The 19,515-nt window shown below is 27.8% G+C and overlaps 2 protein-coding genes across 2 annotated transcripts; one reads left to right on the forward strand and one right to left on the reverse strand.

Annotated features, from left to right (window-relative positions):
• Positions 1–967: 967 nt before the first annotated feature.
• Positions 968–6,061, reverse strand: LOC105365312 (dnaJ homolog subfamily C member 11). The gene is made up of 8 exons (XM_011503448.1): positions 5,704–6,061; positions 4,681–4,810; positions 4,158–4,398; positions 3,598–3,911; positions 3,261–3,468; positions 2,400–2,964; positions 1,594–1,723; positions 968–1,253 (listed from the first exon to the last, which is right to left on the reverse strand). The coding sequence occupies exons 1-8, from the start codon at positions 5,773–5,775 to the stop codon at positions 1,231–1,233; spliced, it is 1,683 nt and encodes a 560-aa protein (XP_011501750.1). The 5' UTR covers positions 5,776–6,061; the 3' UTR covers positions 968–1,230.
• Positions 6,062–14,505: 8,444 nt separating this feature from the next.
• LOC105365313 (uncharacterized) lies at positions 14,506–17,842 on the forward strand. The gene is made up of 3 exons (XM_011503449.1): positions 14,506–14,578; positions 14,661–14,940; positions 17,678–17,842. Exons 1-3 carry the CDS (start codon positions 14,507–14,509, stop codon positions 17,686–17,688), a joined length of 363 nt encoding a protein of 120 aa, XP_011501751.1. The 5' UTR covers position 14,506; the 3' UTR covers positions 17,689–17,842.
• The last annotated feature ends 1,673 nt before the right edge of the window (positions 17,843–19,515 follow it).

The raw sequence follows: 19,515 nt of genomic DNA on the forward strand, positions 1-19,515 counted from the left end.
CTCATTAAGTGAAATATGATGTAACATTTGTCTGGTCGCAAATAAAAGTAAAAGAAATAATAATAATTGTATTGTTTTGAAACCAAAGATCGTTTTATTTAATTATCAAATACGAAATAAATTTATACATTATTCCTAAATTACTTAAAATTACTCATCAAATTTTATATTACAATACTTAGTTTAATTCAATTAGATGCTTTAATATTGAATACAATTTGTACAGTTTTGTGAAAATAATTTTTTTTTAAAAATTTTTGTTTTATTGTCTAATAATTAAAATTACATTATTATTTTCCAACACGAGGTGGTAAACATTACAACTGACTTGGATTACTTTGGTCTGGTTTGTGAAGAACATATTGTTTTATAGAGCTATTAAATCTCACGATACATTAAAAAGTTTACTTTTACACAGTACTGTCGTAAGAGCTAATTAAAAGTAAATTATGACCATACAGGAGAGAAGTGATTTAATAAAGTGAAAGAATCAATTATTATTTTAAAAATATGGGTAAGCTTTTGCATTCGTGTATCGCGCAGAAAGAATCTTTATTCTTTTGTAATTATAAAAAACATTCGGCTACTTCAATTACTAACGATGATAATACAATGTACCAACGTATCTCAAATACCTTAGTATATTATAAAAATACTAAATTAATTCTTTATGTCCGAAAGGATCGTACATTTACATCGTACAAATACATTTCAATTCTTTATCATCTTGTTTTTTCTTTCTGTTTTTCTTTTTTTCTTTTTAACATTCATTTATAATGATTATGTGCTACGTAATTTTAAAGTAATTTAATAATTAAACAAATTTAGTAATATACATTACAGAATTTATAAAAATTAACGATAATAATTTATTCTCACAGTTTTCTTTTAGCAATCTCAAGTCATAAATAATTCATAATTCATAAAATTGATTCGATAATATTTGATAGAAACATGTTATGCTCAATTTACTATAATCAATTTTACAGTTTAAAAATTGAAGTTGAATAATTTGGTTAAAAATCATTTTTACGGCTCCTTTCTCAAAATTCTAATAACTCCAGGGACACTATTGTTGTTAAAAAATGTTGTATCTAATAAACTGTCGATGTTTATTAGTAGCCATTTTTTTTTAGGAATCGACCGTTTGGAATAAGCCAACTTCCAATGACTTTTATCTATACATCAAACAATCTATTCCTATAATGTTTCTCTAGTAGCCTAATCCCATCATGTAGATATTACACGATGGCCTGAAAATAAAAAATAAAAAATATTTCATTAATTATTATTAAGTTGATAAAAAAAAAAAAAAAAAAAAAAAAAAAAAAAAAAAAAAAAAAAAAATAAAGGACACATATATATAAATAGTTAACAAGTTGGTTATTGAAATTACATTTTCAAGCTACAAAATATAAATAATTCTTTTTAAAATTCAGTCCATTTTGAAATTACCATAACGACACTAGTATAGAAAATGTTCTTTTAATGCTCTTTTAAAAACAATAAAATAAATTTCAATTCTTTTTCTCGCTTTGTTCAAACTATATGGAAATATTTAAATATTCAAAGGACAATAATAATGTTACTAACATTCTTTAGGTATACTGAGAGGCTCGTTATCTTTTACCATACACTCGTGTGTGTTCATACGAAACAAGTATTGTATGACTAGAAATTTTTCTTCTCCAATGCAGGGGTCATAGAATCCTGTTAAATGACTCTGCAACAAAATTAATAAATCTCAACGTCTTACAAATGATTTTTAATCTTAATAATAAATACAATTTAACTTTACTAAACAATCATCCAATGTAACGTTGCATTATGTATTATTGTTCGAATGCCTTTAATTAAAAAAGTAACTGCAATCGAATGAAGTCATAAGATAAGTAAGAGAAACTTATAAATTTAACGCACAATTTATAGTGAACCATTTATTATTATTCCAATTATTATTAATTTCCATGCTCTGACGAGGACTGCTTCTTCGATAATACACCACAATTTTAAATAAGATAACGGATTAGACCATCGTATCTTAAATTTAAATATAAATTCGTTATTATTTTGATTTCATAAAATGATCTATTGATTTCACGTACAACTGCCTGACCTTCGTCAACACCTCTACATAATTTACACAAAATCTTACAATAAATAATGATGATGATGAAGAAGAAGAAGAAGAAGTTTTTTCAACATTGTATTTACCACAGGTTAAGCTATTAATGTACACCCAGCACTTTGCCAACTTATCCAACAATTTAAATTAATTCCATGCCGGTTTAGCTATTCACTCTGCGCTTACCAAACAGGACTCGATTGAAAAACCCTTGTTTATCTCACGAATGAGATAACGACCGCTCGAGCCATCGAGTAAATATGTGCTATCTTACCTTCGACCCCTTGTGCAACACGAGATTCGATTCTTTGACGAGGCACTGCAAGGGTATCGTAACATCGATGATTTCGTTCCTAAATGAGTTGAAGTTCTCGCTATGCCTCGTCTTCTCGTCGTCGTAGATGAACCTGCCGTACACAGCCTTAACAATGACGAGGCCGCGCTTGGCTTCCTCGGTCGCCCGGATCCTACTGCAAGTGACGCTCATAAGGTCAATGGCCATTTTTGCCTCCTTCTTCTTTTGCAGCCACTGTTCCGCTTCCTCCTTCCGGCGCTGCTCTTTGTCCCGCTTCTTGCGCTGCTGAAGCAACGGTTCCATTACGAAGTTCTTGAACAGCACCCAGCCCATCATGGGCACGATAGTCCCGTAGAAGATGGGCGCGGGCATAACCTCGTCGCTCAGGGCAATGGAGAATCTATAGATCTGGTAGGCGCGCTTTAGCTTTATGCGCAAACTTACACCCATCATCGAGTCCATGCAGACGACCGTCGAGAGGGCGGTGTTGCGCGATAGCTTCTTCTTTACCCCGTATTCCATTGTCCAGCTGGAACTACCGATCCTGGACGACAACAAGGCCATTCGTTAAATAATCGTGAGATTTTTCGGCATACCTTAAATAACTCGTTCACCATGTATTCTTTACAGCTACTTGTCATTTATTTTGTGAGAAGCGCAGCTTCTGTTTTACAATTTACAAGGAAAAGATAAAGAAAAAGAAAAAGAAAACGAAAAAAAAATCTTTCAAAATTGTTAAATAATACAATTTTTTTTATTTCAAATGCAGATGCAATATTCGCTGCGAATGGAAGGAATGCTCTAATTGATTTACATATTTTACTGTATTAGAATACTTACTGTACATAGCCTAGAAGTCCTAATTTTTTTTGTAAGAACATGTGCTCGTGATGCAGACTGATGAACGATTGTAATTGTGAAAATTCTATTGTAATAATAGTTTGTGAATTTTCTGTACTCGTTATAATCGATGTACTCATGCTACTGTGTAATCCTGTCTTGTATGTTAAATAACCCACGGTACGTTTGTTCAATTCCATTGAGAGGGCTAGAAATTGAACGACCAGCTTGATACTTAACGATATTTTGTCTTTGAGCTAACTCATTAGCTCCTTAAGGATAAATTTAAAAATAATGGCAATTAATGAAAGGATTTATGTCGCATAAAGTTACTTACATCCAGCGAAGGAAAGATCGATTCCTTTAGGGGTAAATTTTATAGGAACATCGCCACTAAAATGTATCCTCTTTGACAATTTTTTGTAACCTTTAAATGTTAGGCCCGGCCAACTACCTGCTGATAATTCCACTTCCATCCAAGCCATCGGTGATATAAGGCGTTTGAAAGCTACATTAATTGCACCCGTACCAACGCCATTTTTAACGGACAGTTCTCCACCAAGCACAGCTGTATTCTTTTGCGTTAACGGTGTTTCAACGGATTGTGTAAATGTCATGCCACTAACTTCGATAGAAGACAAAACATTGGCTCTAAAAGTTAAGAAATTTAGATATTTAGGAAACGTAATTGTAGTATGCGTACATGTGCAAATTGTCAAGAATGCAATTACTATGTATTACACGTTATATTTTTTGATATATAGAAATTACGATATAGTGGATTATTCTACCACTGTGATATATTAGTTGTACAATTTACAAATGTAATCAAATTTTTTGCCATTATTATTAAAGACGACTCTTGAGAGAATTTTTGTAAAATTAATTATTACAAACCCATCGTAATCAACTGGATAAGTAGTAAATAGATCTGTAGCATTGATATTAACACCAAAAGTGCCTTTTGGATTAGCTTTCTGTAATTGTTTCTGTTCTTCCTTATCTAATTGAAGTTTCTCATATGCTTTCAATACTTCCTGGGGATTTTTCGTTCTCAAGACAAGTTCCCAGTCATTGGATTCCAAGCCTTGAACACCAATAGTGTCGTAAACTGCTCTTTTATTTGGATTATTTAATACTAAAATAGAGAGAATTAATTAATATTAACAAATTTTAATTCTTTAACAATATAAATATACGTGTAATTTTCAACAAACTTAAATACATATTGAAGAAGCTAATTTCATTAGCATGAAAAAAGCATAGAAAAAACGTACATTAACTAGCGTGGCTTTGAATTTTAACTTTACAAATAAAAATGCGATAAAAATACTTGATACACTGGCATCGATAACAATAATAAAATGACTTTGAATCATATCGAACATTAGAATTTCAAGTAAATATAACTTGTACCTACCTTCGTAAACTTTATTTATTCGGCTAAAAAGTATTTCGGCATCTTTTTTGAGATGAGGATCCATGTGTTTGTCGGGATGATAAGACTTACTAAGTCTTCGATAGGCATTGGTAATTTCTTCTTGCGTTGCCTGAAATACATCAGCACTAGTTCATAAAAATGAAAATAAAAAATAAAATTATAAAAGTAAAAATGTATCGATACGAGGATCTTAAAAGCAAATGACTTATTATAATTTATTCTTATTAAGTCATTATGACAAATATTAGTTATACAAAATATATAAAATGTCTTGGTATCAATGCGATACCTGATGCAAATTCCAATATTAATTAACACTTGATCCTTATGGCTTTCATAACAATCGTACAACAACTACAAATATTTGAAATAATTTGTTGTATATACACAGTAATCGAACGATTAAAATTATAAACTATTCTAAACTATTTATCGCAGTTAGATGCTTAATAAAATAAAAATAAAATCTCTGACCATTAGGACTATATAAATTGTTAAAAACAATAATTAAACGGCAAAATAATTGCTTTAATGCGATTCGTGCGTGTTTCTCTAAACATTAACAAAAAAAAATAAAACCCATATTTACTTTAAATAAGGGGCTGCTATCCCTTATGCAAAGTATTTCATAAATTTCATCACAATGTCATGTAACAACTACCCTTTGATCTGGTCGCACTTAACGGCAATTCATAACACAGGCATCGTGCAAAATCATGAAAAATGAGAAAAAAATGTTGTGAATACCTAGGGCAGGAGATAACCGAACAGAATTGGTATACTGTGAGCAAAGTCGTGCCATTACGTCGGCGATCGGAAACCCAATGAAATATCTGGGAAGTGTGCAGGCAGTGAATAGAAATCTGATATAAGACACGGTTTTTTCCCGCTGTCTTGTTAAAAAGATCAATGTCTTTCGACGACATTTCACCCGCATGAACGGCACACGAGGTAGGTAATAACAATAAGGAACGATCTAACCATTTATCGCCATCAACTTACAGTCTTCGAGATGTTGAACAACGCGTAATAGTCATCCTCGTCGGGATTCATCTCAACGCTGCTCGGGTCCATGCTGACCTCGTTCACCCGACTTCTTCTCGACCTTCGCTAATTAACCTATGCGCCAACTTGGTCGATTGAGCGCAGAGTCGAAGAATAACCTGAGTCAGACGTGCGTACCTGCCGTTACCGCAAGGGAAATAACGGCCTAATTAATTAACCTGGATTCAGGACCAGGGTCAAACACGATCGTCGATTCGAACCTTCCTCAGCGGTTAAACTTCTTCTGCTTCATGATTAAACTACACACATGCGCGCGTCTCCCTATCCAAGGCAAATGTGCTCCACCGTTGCAGTGTTTGCTTTCCGCGTAAACTAGACCTGCCGAAAATGTGCTTAAAAGCTGACGTTGCCGACTGAGCATGACCGTTTGACACTTTAACGGTCACGCTTACCACTATGTACGTCAATCGCAAGCTGAACGAGGAGGATGGAGAATATTTGTGGAATACCATGGCCTCCGTTGGGGGAAGCGCGTTTTGCTTTATGCGCATTGCTTTGTTTAGTGAAAAGCGACATGAAGATTATTCAAAAGCAGCGGTTTATTGCTTTAATACTTTGTTACCGCTGGTGTTCAAATAGGATTTGTGCCGAGCGTAAGCTTTACCCATGGAGTGGGCGGGGTGGGATGTCGTGTGGGGCGTGGTGGGGTGGGGGTTGGGGGGGGGGGGAGTGACGGCGGCGGCGGCGGCGTCAAACCCAAAGATGGTGAAAATTTTGAAAAATAAAAAATGTTCTATTTGTCGGTGCACCGAGACTGTTGATATTTTTGAATTTTAAAATTCAATAGCTTGTTCGAAAGTAGTATATTAAGTTGTCGGATAGATCGTTTGATTGATTATAAAATTGAAGACTTAATAGAAATTAAATAAGAATTTTGATTTTACATATTTCTACGATAAAAGAGATTTTTAATATTACGTATGATGCATGTTTTCCTAATATATATTAATCAAGATAAAAGCCAGTTCTTTATAAGAGGCAAATCTTATTCGCTCTCGCTCACTCTCTCTCTCTCTCTCTCTCTCTCTCTCTCTCACACTCTCTCTCTCTCTCTCTCTGCAGATGTATTCATACACATGCACGCGCGATTAAAATTAATTATAATTATTGCGATTGGCTTACAAAACATACGATATTAAATAATAAAATTTGATTATCTTATAATCTACGAGACTACGTAATAATAGTGATTTGGTGCAAATATAAATAACGATAATAATCTATCGAGAGTGAATTAAAACGTTTAAAAAATTATTCTTGATAACAACAGCACAAATACAAACATGCAAGAATAAGGATCATTATTATTATTATTATTATTTAATAAAGAACGTTATTTTTTATCTTAAATAATAAGACTCGTTCGATTACCAATTTCAAGTAATTTATTTATATACTATATATGTAGAAAATAATTATTATAAAAATCTAAGGTACATTTAAACTGGCAAAAATTATATATAAAAAAAAAAATCGATTGGTAAGTATAAGAAATTATATATAAATATTTATCATACTTATAAATTCTTATTGCCCATGTATAAGCATTAGATATTTGCAATTGTTCTTAAAATGATAAACAAATTATATTACACGCAATATTGAAGATGAACAGGAAACGAAGAAAAAGCCCTTAGCAAACGTCATTTTCAAAATGTAAATAAAAGAATTTCGTAAAATTAATCGCAGAATCGACAATAGAAATATTATATGCATTTTTTTAAATTATCACTTAACTTTGTCAAAGCATTTAAAAAATATTAAATATGTTTAAATGCACACACTACTACTCTTTATAAAATGACAAGAATCTCAATTTAGATAAATGTATAATTTTTTCGATGGAAAACAATTTTTCCAAAACAACAAAATTTTATTTATACAAAATACAATAACGTATCTCTTAATTTCCAAGTACAAATAATAAATTAAAATGACGAATTATAATTTCAATTATCATCGAAACGAGCAATTTATATAAACATTATATTTCTTTCTATTCTTTCATAAGCAAATTTTCTTTTATAATAATTCTTTTAGAAAAAATATATTGTTAAAGTAATATTGTCAAATATCCATAGAGTGATATTATTTACTCAATAATCATCGATACGCAAATAATGATGTATAAAGTAAAATAACGATACTTATAAATTTCCAATGTTTATGACTATTTTAGAAAAACTAATACATATGGTAATTAATATAATGTGAAAAATTAAACGTTTATATAAATAAATTGTATACGCACGCGACGACTTCGATTAACATTTGTTTTTGTGTTTTTGCCTTTTTGTTCCTCATTATCACTTTTAATACGTATGAGTATAGTAAATACATTTTAACTACTACTTGCTTTCAAAAAAAAAAGAAAAAAAAAAAAATTCAATTTTCAATTTTAGCACTTTTGAAAAATCTAATTTTAATTAAAAATATTTATATTCAATATTGCAATGAAATATTTATCTTTTTATTCCAATTTTACACCTTAACATATACGACCATTATACTATTGCTTATGTTTTTTAGATTTTCTTTTTTTATAAATATTTTTTTATAAATACAAAGATTTGTCACTTTTATTTTACGTTTCACATAAAAATTAAAAAGAATAATTACATTAATTTAACATTTTTTATTCCTAAACGTTTAGAATTTAAAATTTTTACCAATTATCTCAATTTCGTACTTAAATTATTTAATCAATTGTTTAATTATAAGTATGATATTAGAAATAATTGGTACTATTATTAATTTTAAATAAAAATATTGAATAAAAATAGACTATAATGGGGATACATTATTTATATGAGATTTGTTGATATTTTTTTCAAGTTTTAATTCGACCGTTATTTTTTTTTCCTTTTTTTTCTTTTTTTTCTTTTTTTTTCTTTTTTTTTTCCCCCAACAACTGTACATCTCAAACGACGGTAATTGTAGAATCAGTATTATAAAGAGAAAAATAAAATGTTTCAAATAGCTAATCCTTTAGTATGTATTTCCTAATTTTATCGCTTATCATATGATTTGTCCTGTCCTAGCATTTCGAATATTAAAGCTAAACGAACAATTCATTTGAAATTAGTAACGTACATGAAATGGCAACACATGGTCTTGTATAACAAGGACGATTGTTGTAAAATTCTGAATTATCTACGATGCTATAAAGACAGATTCATAGGTGGCAGCACAATATGCAAGAAAAACTTTCATCAATCTGTTTGAAAAAAGAAATCTTGTATAAAGTCAAGCACAGTTTGATTCAAAGAGCTTACTTGAAATTATTTTAAATTTCTGTTCTAATCAATGAATTCTATCTAATGTGCTAATTACAATTAAATTACAAATTCCCATATTGTTCAGATTTATCGATATTTTTGGAAAACACTTCTAGAGTTCAATTAGTTAGTTCTTGCGATTAAGCTATAAAGATAAATTGTTTTTGTTCTGAAAATTCATACATAATTTGACTAGGTGGTATTTTTTACAGCCAATTATAAGGATCAATTATAAATAATTCATTTCATTTATAGGGTCGAAATATTATTTAATTTTGATTATTATAGATAGTTTTGAAGCATGTAAGTGCCATAGCGCGAATTAAAAGTTGTCGAAATATTTAAATTTTATAATTCTGATCATTAAATTCATTATACAATGGGCATATACGTACAGTTATATTAGTTTATTAATATATTGGCATATTAATAATCGATGTTAAAAACAACGATAGCAACAATTACTGTAATAATATTAATATCAATAATAATAACAGTAATAATAGATTAGAATCAATGAGACAATATTTGAAATTTTTAATAGAATATGATTGTTTGTAAATTTTTATATTAAATAAAATAAAAGCTGAAAAATTAGACACCTTTTGTTTACAATTTTTTAATAAATTTTATTAAATATATAATAAAATCTATTCCTATCGTAAACATTTGTTACGTAGTAAGAACATTTACATAGTAAGAACATTTACATAGTAAGAATAATAATAATTTTACCGGATTGTTAATAGAATTTTTGATTTGCTTCTCTCAAATTCATTGGACTCTTATGCAAATTATATTACATTTATCTTCGTACTATTCGACAGATTTATGAAAATATTTGATTTTGTACTCGTCTGTATCACTTTAAATTCAAATTTACAGTTAAGTATATGTAGTTAAAATTATGTAAAATGATATATTTTAATCTTATCGAACTATTTATGTAATATAAATAGTAAAATTCTTCTACAAACTTATAATCATTAAAATTCATTTACAGATGGTTTATCCCGTACAATTATTTCATTCTCTGAAAAATGAAAATAAAGAGCCATTACAAATATGTTGGTTCATAGCAACATTGAGAAAATTTCATAAAGTTGATAGTAAAAAACTATCAGAAGAACAAATTAATGCAATTGATATTGTAGCTCTTTGGTATAATAAACTTATTATTAGTTAAATGTAGTGATAATGATTCTAATAAATTCATTCGTTAAATAATGTAATAAATAAATAAAAGAGTGGAATACTGTTAAGAAGAAAAAAAAAATAATAAAAAAATAATTTACTGCATTAAATCGATTTGTTTCTATAAGATAAATACTATTATTTAATGTTAATGATTAAAGTAGTTAATAGAAAGTATATTGACATCCAATAGTATATTTTTAATAAAAAAGATTTTCCGACAAGTTGAAATTCATACACATCAATAATTGTTATTTCTCACTTTAATAAGTAAATTTGTTTCTTACATTTTACAACTAATGATTCAGTATAATCACTTCGAGCAACAATAAATTGTCCGTACCACTAATTTTAACCAATAACATGAATAAATTCTTTATAACTAAAATAATATTTAATCCAATATGTATAAAGTGAATTATATAAATATTAAAGACTTGATTGAGAATTAAAAAATTATTTTTAACAATTAAAACCGTCTAAATATTATAATTTATTATATGGCAATAGGACACTTATGTTTGTTATACTTATATTTCATTTTTTTAATAGGAATTTTATTTTATTATCAAAGACGCTAACAATTAAATTCCATATAAAATGAATCATATTTATATTAAAATTTAGAAGTTCTATTAGTCGAACATAAAATTTAATATTTCAATTTAAGAATTTATTTTTCACCATCACAAATACACTATGGACAGTAATATTGGTGTAAAGATTTAATATATATTATACAATAGGTACTTTATTATTTGTTTTAGTAACAATATTATAAATGGATTCCTTAATAATGACCGTAAAGCTTCGTTTAACCTTTACATATCTTCACAATTAATGTACGGTGTATTGAGAATCTTTAAGAAGCAAATTTTAATAGTGGAAGGTAATCAATAAGCATTTTTTATAATCATAATGAGTATAATTGTCGTTCGAAAAGAAAATACATATTTTTGGCATAATGCAACAAAATTTATTTCCAGTATATTGTGAAAATTTACTCTGCAATATGCTTTTATCTTTCGAATTATCTCAAGATATAAAAACAAAAAACAAATTAATTAATAAGCGGAATAAGTGAGCATTAAAAAATTAATTTCTAAGACGCAATTGAATAGCGCAAATGTTAAAATCTATGTGCTTCATATATTTTTTCAGAAAAAATAATGAAAAAACTGTTGATAAATTGTTGTCGGAAACGCTACAAGAAATCAACATTCAAAAAGTATTTCCACAAAATCTTCCTGAAGATATTCACCTAATTACGGAAATAGACTGTCCTCGTAAAAAATCCGTGTGTTCTTATATTAAATTATCATTATTCTTAATTAATGAAAAATACAATGGTATTATTGAAATAAAAATAATAAACTTGATACATTTTTTTTTTCTCTTATATCCAGGACTCTGAATTTTGTTTTGGTGTGTTAGGAAATGAGGAAAATATGGATGAAATAATGAATCAATTACAAAAAGAAATAATGAGGTAAACAATGTTGTAGATACCAAATTAATAAATTCGAGTTAAAAATATGGACGAATGAATAATCGATTGAATCTTAACATCATTTATACTGCAATTTTTCGTGTAATTGAAAGCTATTAAAATTGAATATATTTATGAAAACAATTTTTTTTTTTTTAACAACGATACAAATTAAAAAAACTTTGAATTTAAAATTACTTAAGACCAAATGAAGTGCCGATATTTCAAATATTGAAATAATACATTATAAGAATTATATTATCTATAAATTAGAAATTCAAATAAAAGGAAAATTATGACTACTAATTTTTTTGAAATGTATTTCTTTATTGTATATTTATGATTACTGAATTTAAATTCATAAAACGTTATTATAGTTCTAATCCTGCCATTTCTTATATCATATATATATATATATATATATATATATATATATATATATATATATATATACACACACACACACACATGTGTTGTAGTTAATAATAGTATGGATAAGAAATTTTGTACAGCAAAATTGTACATAATTTTTCGAATGATAAATTAATAAATTAAAATAAAGCGATAATATTTTATACTTTTGGAGTAAAAACTCTTTATAATTTTCTATTAGATGTTTCGTTATTGATAGGTCCAATAAGAATACAAGTTTAAAATCAAGAAATTCTAATCTACTTCATAAAAAAACCCCATCAAATGAAGTTATTGCGCAACCACTAGGTTAGTATATTTTGTACATTTCATTTCGCATACTAACTTTAGAATAAATCTGTTTTAAAGTATTTAATGTTACAATACGTAAAACAGTCGATAAGGAACAACATTTACAATACAAAAACACGCAAGAGAGAGCATCTGAAGAACTTTTGAAAACACCTGTAAATCTACGTGCCCCAAAATACGTAAGTATCATATATATATATATATATATATATATATATATATGAACAAAAACAAAAAGAAAAATAAATAAAAAAAAAGAATCGCTTTTTAATACAAACTTAAATATATTTTTTTAATTTTATTTATTAAAAATAATTAAAATTACATTCATATCGCATCATTAATTTATATTATTTCTTGTAAAAATTTAATCTTACGTATAATAGATAGACGTATATAGCATTTTATTGTAATAAATGTTTACGTTTGCAAGCACTCAGTATCATAGATCTACACGTATAACTAAATACTTATCCAAGGTAATTTGAAAGAATGAGTTGATAATTGATAGATCGGGGCACTTGTCAGATTGATGAAATACCAATGTAAAATTCCAAAACGAAGGCACATGTTTTTGCATTATGTAAATATTCACGTGCAAAAAAAAATCTGTAATGTCATTATTAAAGTCGTCGTTACTATTTCCTGAATTAGTTTCCGGATTTTTATTTTTTATTTTCACTCAGATAACGCGAAGGCGCGATAAGCGTACAACGGCCACATGCGTGCAATGTGCGTGCGCGCTCGCGGGCTCATGTATGGGTATAGGCATACCAAATAGCACGTGCAAACGCACAGTGCGTTACTAGCAAGCAATGACGTCACCGCGTCATTTAGTGCACACTTTAGAGCACGGTACACGCACACGCGCATTTATTGGCAGTATTTTAGAGAGTAGAGTTTTTTAAAATTTTTTTAATTAGCATTACGTACGCTCTGTTTCTGCTAATGTATGTTTGCTATTTTCGCTGCTTGAGCTTCTTCAGCGCCGGACAAAACTTCTACTCTTACGTACTACTATTATTATTATTATTATTATTATTATTATTATTATTATTATTATTATTGTTATTATTATTATTATTATGATTATTATTATTATTATTATTATTATTATTATTATTATTAAAATAATTAATCGAGCATTGTGACATGGGCACATAAAATTGAATATGATACGAGAGCGTAGGTGATAGAGTCCGGAGGATGTTAAAAAATCAATTAAACAGCTCCGAGTTAAAATGCCGCTTGGACTTTTTTTTTTTTTTTTTTTTTTTTTTTTTTTTTTTTTTTTTTTTTTTTTTAATGACTTCTAGTACCTTTGAGAACTTGAAATACGAATAGTCTCTTCCGGGCACGATTATTCCTCAGTATGCGTCATTTCGACAACCAACAATGTACGTGAATATCCATATGTCGTCATGTATGCCAGGCACGTGTGGTTATTGTGGGATCACTATATCGTTAAACTAGAGTTCTAAATTTAAAAAATTCGTGATTTGTGATTATCAAATATGCCGTGCAATTGAAGATATTATTTTACAAACTGTTAAAAATCAATGTGATAAACGCAATAAATCTACATTCCGTGGTTCAGGTCATTTGAAATCGAATGTAACCAGTTCGCGTTATAACCATTTTTTTGTTTCTTTGTTTTTGTTTTTGTTTTTGTTTCTTTGTTTTTGTTTTTGTTTCTTTTTAAAATATTACAAAATAAACACGAAACTGAATAACAGGATTTAGTTGTACGATGAAGAGCAAAAAAAAAAAATAAAATTGTTGTCCTATTTATTTGTTACTCCATTTTTGCAAAATTTTAGCATAAAAATAAACAAATTTCATTTAGCTATAAATAATGCTGACATAGGAATGACAATTATATTATAAATATTCTATCGGATAAAGCAGTATGACGCTTGCTATAAATAATTTAACAAACTTCTGTTTTTAATTGAAGAACAAATGGCGAGAATCGTTAAATTAATCGATTCAAAGTAGAAAGATAAGTCCTAGCTCTATAATTTTTACATTAATGTATCGCGTTAAACCGGTAAATATGCGTTACGAACAAATTCAGTATTTTCGAATCTATTTATTAAATAATGGGATATTTAAAGGAATGGGATACGTAAGTGACTTTGTAAAATCCGTAGTGCTTCAAAGTAATGTTGAGCCCTTGATTTTTGCACACATTTTATATGCTTACTAAGGGGTTGCCAGGCGAGTCCGTGCTGCGTTTATCAACAGAATGCGCAGAAACTGCTTATTCTCCACCAGCAACGCGTCGTCATTTATCCATTCAAGACCCCTTAAATCTAAAACTGTCACCATCGTTAGGAAAAATTTGCGAGCCATCAATGGCCGATAACTCCTCGATGATGGCAGTATCAGAGCCGATTTTGGAGGCTACTTTGCCAAATGTTTCGTCATCAATGGAGCCGCTCTTGAAGAATATCGGGACTCCGGCATTACCTCTTGAAACATCCGCTGGTACGTGAAATTTGAACTATATTACATATCGAGATTTCATCCACTTTTTTATATCTGTAAAATAATCTCATCATACTTTAAAAAATATTATATAACGTGGCATCCGTGATAATATGTACATCTAAAATCCATTAAAATACATATTTCTCTACAACTCTTGGGCAGACATTTTTCACAATTTTCTTCAATTTTCGTATTTCTATTTATTTATTTACTTATTTTTTGTTTTCTTTTAATACGCACGCACGCACGCACGCACGCACGCACGCACGCACGCACGCACACACACACATATATATCTATTTTTTTTTCTTACTTATTATTTTTCTGATTTCTATACGATTTTCTACTTTCAATCACACAAAATTGTTATGCTTTTTATTTTTACTTGCATATTGTAACATGTATCACACATATTTATTATAATATGCATGACTGAATTGTTTAATTCTTATAATCTCCTAGTATTTTTTCTTTCTCTTCATTGATAATTAATACTAATAGCGACGATAAAAATAAATTCTAATGATAATGATGATAATGATACATTTACGCTTGGATATATTTTTGTACACATATAGGAATATTAATTTTTTCTTCTTTTTTTACTCTAGAATATGAAATGCCTTCAATTTCTAATATAAGTGGATCTACTTTAAGAAATAATGAAATTCCAATACCACGAGAAGTTTCTAGTCATAGAAATAAAATAATTATTGATATAATAAGGCAAATCGACCTATCGACGAAATTAAATATCAATGCTTCTACAAAAGTAAGTTGTTTAAAATGCAAATCCAGAGGTATAACTAAAGCAGCCCTTAAACATTAAAATATTATTATACAAATAATTACGTATACGTGCTTAAAAACAAATATTCACATCGATTATACAGTAATTAATTTTTTTTTTTTTTTTTTTTTTTTTTTTTTTTTTTTTTTTTTTATATCGATTATATTCCAATAGCAAATCTTAAATTTTCAGATAATAAAAAGTTAATAAAAAATTACAGTATGTATTATGTATATGTAATGTAATTCAATTGTATTGTAAAATAATTAATTGAATACATAGTCAATAAAAATGTTAGATTTTTTAGAGTTTTTAACAAACAACAATAATGCTTCCAAATCGATACGATACATCAATTATTTACATACAATATTAAAAGCTCAGAGTGTAACAATGGAATAAAAATAATCTTGATAATTCAATATCTGTGAAAAATTAAAGAATATTAATAGTAATTGTAATAGTATGAGAATTACTGATTAACCGTTACTATAACGTATGAGTAAAGTTTTGCGTGCCTGCGTTGCTTCACGTAGATACAGCTAATCAACAAACCCGTATCGTAAAGTTCTGAACTATGTACTAGACTTAAATGAAAACTTAAACAGTGGAAGTTCTAACAATATCCCTTGGCCGCGTGGAAATCGACACGTTCCAACTCAATCCAAAAATCTTCCATTTTTGATAAACCAATATGCTAACAAGGAGGCCCGCATTGCCGAGTTTATAGTCACCGTAATCTTAATTTATTTATATAAAATCCTTGTCCTTATCGTGCTGCTAATAAATTTTAAATAGCTTATAGGTTTTTGCTTGTTAACAATGCACTATTGAGAAACTTTATTGATGTAAGTATAAGTAGTACATAAGGAAAGTGTACTAGCAGCTATTAATTTCATTGCTTCAATAACAATTTAAAGTGACAAGTACTTTATAAATCATATATTTTTATGTTAAATATTGATAATCGATACATTATTGCGACGCAATCTTTGAAAATTACGTTAACATAAATCATTACATTTTCTTCGTACACTAAAATGGGAAGTTGGCGTAATAGGCAATTTTATAATGAAAAAGGATGTATAAAAAAAAAATTATAATAATAATCTCAAGATGAATAAAGATCGTTTATTTGTAAAAAAAAAAAAAAAAAAAACATTTCATTTCATAATATTTAATAGTGCAATAATTATGATCGTTTTTTTTTTTTTTCAAATTAATAAGTATACTTCAATATTCTTTTAAATTTTAAAATAATATATAAAAGTTTATTTCAATAAAAAAAATACAATTCCAATTGTGTAGAAAAAAAGAAACTAATTATTGAAAATATACTATTGAAAAACATAATTTAGAAAAAAAAATATAATTATTCCTCATTTTGCAATGCTAATAACCAACTAAAGATATTAAAGCATAACAATTCATATTAGAGTGATTAAATTAAAAAATAAATTATGTTAAATTCTTAGTTTAACATGCTATAACTCCTCATCCTAAAATTCATTATGCAATTTAAAATTATTGTTATTATTTTTTGCGTAACAAATCACGTATTTGAAATAATCTATTATCTTTTGAAGAAATTAGTATATTAAAGCTAAAGAACCGAAGAGATTTTTCACTCTCTTTCCTAATCTTTCTGTAGCGATGTTAAATTTATAAACGATAATTGCAATGAATATAATGTTTCATAGAATCGATCGAAATAATTTTTGTATTATTAAAAGTATTTTTATACATTATAATAATGTAAGGTTAATTTTTTCTTTTCCTTTTTTTCCCCCCTATATTTAATTCTATAGAATGTAATACAATATGTTACTACAGTAACATATTAAAAGAAAATTCCATTAATATTGTTCGTTACTATAGCATATAATAATTGAGGTTCTGTATTATTGTTATTCGTAATTGTAAAAGGTATTTTAATACTTTCAGCCGAAACATAAATTCATAAAAATACATTTATACGATCGAGATTCGGCACAATCTTTATTTACGATGCCGTCAACATTAAAGAAAAAAAGAGCTTTTTCTACGTATGGGAGACACTGGTCTAATCGTCTCATTAAGTTATATAATAATAATACACAAATGCTACGTCAATGCACAGGTACGTACCACGTTTAGACTATCTTCGTTACTTTCAAAATTCATGCAAGAAAAAACGATTTGTAATAACATGAAATTGTAACAATGTAATGCTTATATCTTAAGGTATGATTAATCAAATAAATATTTGTAATATATTAATCATCGAATAAAAACAAAATAATTTTATATTAATTTTATAATTTTATAATTATTAGTTGGAGACAGGGACCAAGAATATACAAATTTGATAGTGAGCAACAATGAAATGCATTCGTTGCCAAAAATTAGAAAAATACCGCGAATAATTTTGCAACGAATTCAAGTGACTGAAAGTAAACGAGATGATAACACGATAAACTTTAATACGTCATGCTCACAGGAGCAAATGGTTACTGATTCTCATTACGACGAACCTTTAAATAATATTACCTTTAACTTTCCTCCAAATATTTCGCAAAACGAACAAGTTGAATCTATTGTGCCGCGATTAATATCTGATAGCCTTGGTGAATTGCCACATCTCAGTGATAATGATAATAATATAATTCGGCCCAGAATCAAGAAACTGAAAATATCAACGACTGAATTAGAATCCGAAGCAATGTTTGTATATTTTCTACTAAATATATAAAATTATATATTAAAGCCTAGAATTAAAGAATAATTAAAAATTGTTTAACATTAATATTTACGTGCACTATTAGACTCTAATTCATTGTATATCTCATTTATTAATTAGTTTATTTCTACACATTGTAATGTTAATATTTATCTGAAAATGTAATTTTTAAAGCATCACAGAAGCAGTTGAAAATTCTTATTTAACAATTTCCGATTTTTTTACATCCGTAAAGGGATTTTGGAATGAAATAAAAAGTAAGGATATAAAAGTGGCTTTTGAAAAAGTTGTAACTCCTGAGAGAAATCGTGCGGATGAAGTAGTTAAATATTTAATGTATTGTTTCGGTGAGTGAATATTTAAACGTACATTGATTTTTGAAGAAAAAAACACCGATATATATATATATATATATATATATAAACGAATTTTTAAATAATATTTTATATTATATTAGAATTAGAAAAGCATAAGCAAATGGATTTGAAGCAAGAGCAACCATACGCGACATTATACCTTGTAAAGCCATAGTGACTGATTTATTGATAATGTTTTAGAGTATTTTATTTAATATGAAATTACTTTTGCAGTATTTAAAGATTATATTAAAAGAGAAAATATCATGCCAAATTATGTGCGAGTGTAAGCCAACAATAAATTAACAACAAATAATTGTTATTGATGTTTTTGAATAAAGAATTTTAATTAATGATGTGTTATTATTTATTAAGATTATTCATTAATGAACATGCCATTTAAGAATATATAATTGAATTCAATAATTTTATTAGAATCGAAACTAGATTAGTTTAGTGTTAAGTCAAACATTTTTTAATATTTCAATAATAATCCTCTGTTAGAAGGGACTAAAAATTTTTGTTTTAATAAATTCAGTCAGGAAGTTGATCGATGAATGAAGAGTATTGTTCAACGTACCGACTAAATACTAATTTTTACATCAAGCAGTGATTTACAACTACGGTTAAATAAGTTTCTCGATCCTTAAGCAAACAAGGTATTCAAAAAGCTTATTATACCAACACTCGAATCAGATACGAAGGAA

This window comes from Ceratosolen solmsi, unplaced genomic scaffold, assembly GCF_000503995.2.
Source record: "Ceratosolen solmsi marchali unplaced genomic scaffold, CerSol_1.0 scaffold33, whole genome shotgun sequence".
NCBI classification, from domain to species: Eukaryota; Metazoa; Arthropoda; class Insecta; order Hymenoptera; family Agaonidae; genus Ceratosolen; species Ceratosolen solmsi.

Bases quoted from the DNA above. Each gene is read 5' to 3' on its own strand.
- LOC105365312 (XM_011503448.1), bottom strand. From the start codon at position 5,775: ATGGACCCGAGCAGCGTTGAGATGAATCCCGACGAGGATGACTATTAC. The intron at 4,811-5,703 runs GTAAGTTGATGG...GATGTATTTCAG, and splicing joins TGTTCAACATCTCGAAGACT to GCAACGCAAGAAGAAATTAC. The intron at 1,724-2,399 runs GTAAGATAGCAC...ATTTTGTTGCAG, and splicing joins TGTTGCACAAGGGGTCGAAG to AGTCATTTAACAGGATTCTA.
- LOC105365313 (XM_011503449.1), top strand. From the start codon at position 14,507: ATGCGTTACGAACAAATTCAGTATTTTCGAATCTATTTATTAAATAAT. The intron at 14,579-14,660 runs GTAAGTGACTTT...ATGCTTACTAAG, and splicing joins TATTTAAAGGAATGGGATAC to GGGTTGCCAGGCGAGTCCGT.